This window comes from Eriocheir sinensis, chromosome 54, assembly GCF_024679095.1.
Source record: "Eriocheir sinensis breed Jianghai 21 chromosome 54, ASM2467909v1, whole genome shotgun sequence".
In the NCBI taxonomy this organism is placed as follows: domain Eukaryota; kingdom Metazoa; phylum Arthropoda; class Malacostraca; order Decapoda; family Varunidae; genus Eriocheir; species Eriocheir sinensis.
The window spans coordinates 9,488,445-9,494,115 of NC_066562.1; the positions used below are offsets into that span (position 1 = coordinate 9,488,445).

The window sequence follows — 5,671 nt, forward strand, 5'->3', positions numbered from 1 at the left end:
CCTGGGTCCCAGGCCCTGGGAATGAGAGAGAAGGACCCCAGCGCTCATCCCCTCGACCCACCCACCCCCCTACATTTCTAACTACCTGACAGCCTTTTATAAGATGAGACGACCGTTCAACCACTCTACCACGCCCCACTAACTACCTAACAACCTTTCATTAGCTGAGACGCTCGTTCAACCATTCACTCACCCCCTCAATCACCCCCACCAACTATCTAACAACCTTTCATTAGCTGAGACGCTCGTTCAACCATGCACTCACTCCTTCTAACATCCCCCCTCTAACTACCTAACAACCATTTATCAGCGGAGACGATCATTCAACCATACACTCACCCACTCAACCAACTCCCACTAACTACCTAATTACCAGCCTAACAACCTTCCCTGCCTGTTAAAACGATCGTAAAGTCACACAAGTACTTCCTAAGCATCACTGACTCAGCCTCTTTAATTTATCTCACCTGCTTATCTTAACATCGCAAGCATCATCTAACCTCATTATTTCACCTCATCTGCTAATCTCAACATCCCAGCATCATTGACTCACCCTCTTACACCTGCTTAAATGTTCTATCTCATCTGCTCATCTCAACATCGCAAGCATTATGTTACCTCATTATTTTACCTCATCTTTTCATCTCAACATCCCAGCATCATTGACTCACCCTCACCTGCTTACATGTTCATTCTCATCTGCTCATCTCAACATCGCAAGCATTATGTTATCTTATTATTTCATCTCATCTGCTCATCTCAGCCTTCCGAGCATCTTAAGCATCATTAACTACCTAACAGCCTTTCGTCAGCTGACACGATCGTTCAGACTGATGATAATTAGGAGGAAGAGGAGGAGGAGGTTGAGGAAGACGAGGAGGAGGTTGAGTAAGAAGAGGATAAGGATGAGGATGAGGAAGACGAGGAGGTTGAGTAAGAAGAGGATAAGGATGAGGATGAGGAGGACGAGGAGGTTGAAGACGAGGAGGAGGAGGAGGAAGACGAGGAGGAGGTTGAGAAAGAAGAGGATAAGGATGAGGATGAGGAAGACGAGGAGGTTGAAGACGAGGAGGAGGAGGAGGACGAGGAAGAGGAGGCACCAAGTTAGCAAGCCTCGAGGTAACACACAAAACCACATGTACTACTTTCCGAGCATTATTATTTATGTGAATAAGTTACAAATACTGGTGTAGCACGTGACCCTTAAATACACACATGCAGAAGGGAAGAACAATGTACAGCTAGCGTGGGGAAACTGTGCGGTGCTTTTTACAACATGCAAATCACATAAAAAAAGGAAGAAAATCAATATAGAAGAAATAAGGAAAGAAATGGAGCCTATGTGGAGACGAGGTGGAGTTATTGCTATAGAGGACGTCCGGTGGTGAAGTGGAGGTGATGGAGTGGTGTTGTGGAGGTGTAGAACGCCATCACAGCACGGACACCATCACCACCACCTGTGACACCGAGGACGGGCGAAGTTGGAAGGTCATGTGGAGGTGAAGGAAGAGCAAGAGAGCAAAGTGGTGATGCAGGAGTGGAGTCCCAGAAGTGATGATTTACGCCACTACCACACGGGCGCCGGCTCCAGGAGTTCCAGCGGTGGGGATGTTGAGGCCGGCGAAGAGGTCGGGGGTGAAGGAGGCGGGGTTGGTGAAGAACCTCTGGCGCAGCTCAGTCTGGCAGCGGTTGATGGCTTGGTCGAGGCCCTGCTGGCGGAACTCGGTCATGCGTTCGCTCAGCTCGATGGGGTCCTGGAAGAGCTCGTTGAGGTCGCCGTAGGTGGGGTGAAGGACCTCCGTCTCTTGGCCGAACTGGTCGGTGAAGTGTGTCTGGCCGTCAACGCCCACGAACTGAAGGGGAAGGAGGGATAGGAGGGTGATGCTGCTACTACTACTACTACTACTACTACTACTGCTACTACTATTGGTGGAAAGATAAGAGTGTGCTATTACTGTTACCATTACTATTGATAGATATACAAGAAAGTACTACAGTTGCTACTACTACTACGGTTGGTGGATAAATACGATACTGCTACTACTTCCACTACTACTACTACTACTACTACTACTACTACTACTGTTACTGCTTATGTTGCTACTCACCACTCTCAGGTTGGCGCCGTTGGGGGCCGTCTTGAGGTAGTTCTGCATGAGCTGGATGATCTGCTGGTTGGGCCTGATGGCGTTAGCGTTGTTCAGGCCCGGGCCGTAGAACGCGGGGCCGGGGTTGAAGCCGAGTGTGCCACGGTTTGCGAGACCTCCAGCGGCGGCGGCGACGGGGGCAGCGGCGGCGGCGGGGGCGGCAGCGGCGGGGTCGGCGGCAAGGGTGGGTTCAGGGGCGGTGGCAGCCTCGGCGCCGACGGTGGTGGGAGCCTGAGCTGACGCCGCGCCCAGAAGCAGAAGCATACACGCCTGTGGGGGAGGAAGACAGGGGTGAGAGGGTGCAGACGGAGGAGGTCAAGGAGGAGGAAGAGGACGGTGAGGAGGTGAGGATGAGACGAGAGAAGAAAGGAAGAGGTTAGCCATGAGGTAAAGAAGGTGGAGGAGGAGGAGGGGAAGAAGGAGGAGGAGGAGGAGGTGAGGAGGAGACGAGAAAGAAGAAAGGAAGAGGTTAGGTAGGAAGTGAAGAAGGAGGTGATGGGGGTGAAGGAGAGGAGTCAGGGAGGAGGAGGAGGAGGAGGAGGAGGAGGAGGAGAAGTAAAGTAGGAGGAGGGAGGAAGGTAGGGGACGAGACACGAGAGGAAGACTGTGAAGATGAGGTGTGGGAGGAGGAAGGGAAGATGAGGAGGAAGAGGATGAGGATGACCAGAGGGGGGAAGGGAAGGGGTCAGGGCGAGGGCATGGGATAAAAAGGGGTGATGAGAGGTGGAAGGAAGGAGGATGGAAGAGTGAGCGAGGATGGACAAGGGTGGAGGAGGAAGAGGAGGAATTAATCAATCACATCGCCTTACCCAACCTACGACTCTATGCCCGGAGGTTCCTCTGTATAAGTCCCCATATAGACCCCCTTCCCATCCTGAGTACCACCCGGCAGGATCTATGGACTTGCTCAAGGTATGAACTCCAGAGGCATCAATCCACCTCTCCAAGTCCCTATTTAGTGTCCATGTCTGACAGTCACGGATTAAGACAGGAAACACACGAACTTCAAAGACATTAATCCGTCTCTCCAAGTCCCCAGTTAGCGTCCATGTCTCACAGTCACGGATTAAGACAGGAAACACACGAACTTCAAAGACATTAATCCGTCTCTCCAAGTCCCCAGTTAGCGTCCATGTCTCACAGTCACGGATTAAGACAGGAAACACACGAACTTCAAAGACATTAATCCGTCTCTCCAAGTCCCCATCTAGCGTCCATGTCTGACAGTCACGGATTAAGACAGGAAACACACGAACTTCAAAGGCATTAATCCGTCTCTCCAAGTCCCCATCTAGCGTCCATGTCTCACAGCCACGGAGTAAGACAGGGAGCACGAGGGAGTTGAAGATTCGGAGCTTTGTCCTTCTGCATACGTGTTGACAACGCTATGTTCTCGTGCTGAGGGAGTCCATAACACCGTGCTAGCGTTTCGAGCCTCCCCGGATTTAACTAACAGCTATGCACTAGACTTTTCTGCTCATCACTACCATTTAAGGCCACACTACCACCACCACACTGTCAACCACCCCTATACTATTAATATCCTAACTACACCACCATTGCAACACTTTCACTCTCTCTCTTCTTATCTTCTAATCCCTTTCACTCTCACACTCTCACTCTCTCTCTCACTCTCCAGAAACTTACGAAGGTCCTCATGGTTCGGAAGTAGGATGGGAACTGATGCCTCACCCACCCCGCCTTTGCCTTATATACCCTCCCGGCCCTCCAGCCCAAATGTCAGCATCCAAGAGTCGCGGTTTTTTGGGCTGCTTCGTCCGAGCCAAGACACCGCGGCAAGGTCACTTTTTTTTGTAGCGACTCATTCTTGCTTCGTTTTCTTCGCTTTTCGCTGAACTTCATCTTTGACTGAGTGCTGATGATGGTGATGATGATGATGACGGTAGATAGATAGATAGATAGATAGATAGATAGATAGATAGACAGTATAGAGAGAGGTGTGTATATAGATAGAAATAGATTTAAATACAGATAAAAGGAGAGCATTATATTAACAGTAGAAGGAATAACAACCACTATCACTACTACTACTACTACTACTACTACTACTACTACTACTACTACTATTTCTACTTCCGTGTCAAAGATGGATGTGTTTGGGTCACTTTTTGTTATGGTAGAAACTCCTCCTCCTCCTCCTCCTCCTCCTCCTCCTCCTCCTCCTCCTCCTCCTCCTCCTGCTCCTCGCATGCTACTTCCGATTTCCTATTTTGGGGAAGGTAAGGTGATTTTTGAGAGAGAGAGAGAGAGAGAGAGAGAGAGAGAGAGAGAGAGAAAATATGGTCAGTTTTATAATCTCCTCGTGGTCATCTCCTCCCTCGAGCTAGACGGAGTTTATTGAAAAGAAAAAAAATATATATTGATCTTTTTTTTTTTGTAATTCTTCATTTGTGGGATAACTTACACTTTGCTCTTTTCCTTTTCTTTCTTTTCTTTCTTTTCTTTCTTTCTTTCTTTCACTGTTTTTTTCCAGCGCGTTTTTTCTTGTCCTGTCTCATTTTCTTTTTTATTTTTTATCTTTCATTATTTTTGTTTTTATCAGAATTTACCGACCGATTCACATTTATTAAACTTTATGTGACGGTTCTTCCTTCCTTCCTTTCATTCATCCTTTATTTCCTTCTTTCTTTCTTTCTTTCTCTCTCTCTCTCTCTCTCTCTCTCTCTCTCTCTCTCTCTCTCTCTCTCTCTCTCTCTCTCTCTCTCTCTCTCTCTCTCTCGTTTATCCAACTTTACTTATTTACTGATGATCACCTTTTTCCATTCATACTAATTATACTTTAAATCCTTTCCCCGTATACTTATTTATTTGTGACATTTATTGATTTCTCGGGATTATGTTTTTTTTCTTTTTCTCTCCCTCCTTCTTTCACCCCAAATGGTTGATCGTGTACGCCACTTCATTCACGTTTATTCTTTCTTTTCCTCTCCCTCCTTCTTTCACCCCAAATGGTTGATCGTGTACGCCACTTCATTCACGTTTTTTTTCTTTCTTTTTCTCTCCCTCCTTCTTTCACCCCAAATGGTTGATCGTGTACGCCACTTCATTCATGTTTATTCTTTCTTTTCCTCTCCCTCCTTCTTTCACCCCAAATGGTCGATCGTGTACGCCACTTCATTCACGTTTTTTTCTTTCTTTTCCTCTCCCTCCTTCTTTCACCCCAAATGGTTGATCGTGTACGCCACTTCATTCACGTTTATTCCTTCTTTTTCCCTCACTCCTTCTTTCACCCCAAATGGTTGATCGTGTAAGCCACTTCATTCACGTTTTTTTCTTTCTTTTTCTCTCCCTCCTTCTTTCACCCCAAATGGTTGATCGTGCAAACCACTTCCTTCTCGTTTATTCTTTCTTTTCCTCTCCCTCCTTCTTTCACCCCAAGTGGTTGATCGTGTACGCCACTTCATTCACGTTTATTCTTTCTTTTTCCCTCACTCCTTCTTTCACCCCAAATGGTTGATCGTGTACGCCACTTCATTCACGGTTTTTTCTTTCTTTTCCTCTCC

At 47.5% G+C, this 5,671-nt stretch overlaps 1 protein-coding gene across 1 annotated transcript; it reads right to left on the bottom strand.

Moving 5' to 3' along the window:
• Positions 1–1,141: 1,141 nt before the first annotated feature.
• LOC126983732 (uncharacterized) lies at positions 1,142–3,913 on the bottom strand. The gene is made up of 3 exons (XM_050836795.1): positions 3,795–3,913; positions 2,109–2,417; positions 1,142–1,853 (listed from the first exon to the last, which is right to left on the bottom strand). Exons 1-3 carry the CDS (start codon positions 3,804–3,806, stop codon positions 1,560–1,562), a joined length of 615 nt encoding a protein of 204 aa, XP_050692752.1. The 5' UTR covers positions 3,807–3,913; the 3' UTR covers positions 1,142–1,559.
• Between the last annotated feature and the right edge of the window lie 1,758 nt (positions 3,914–5,671).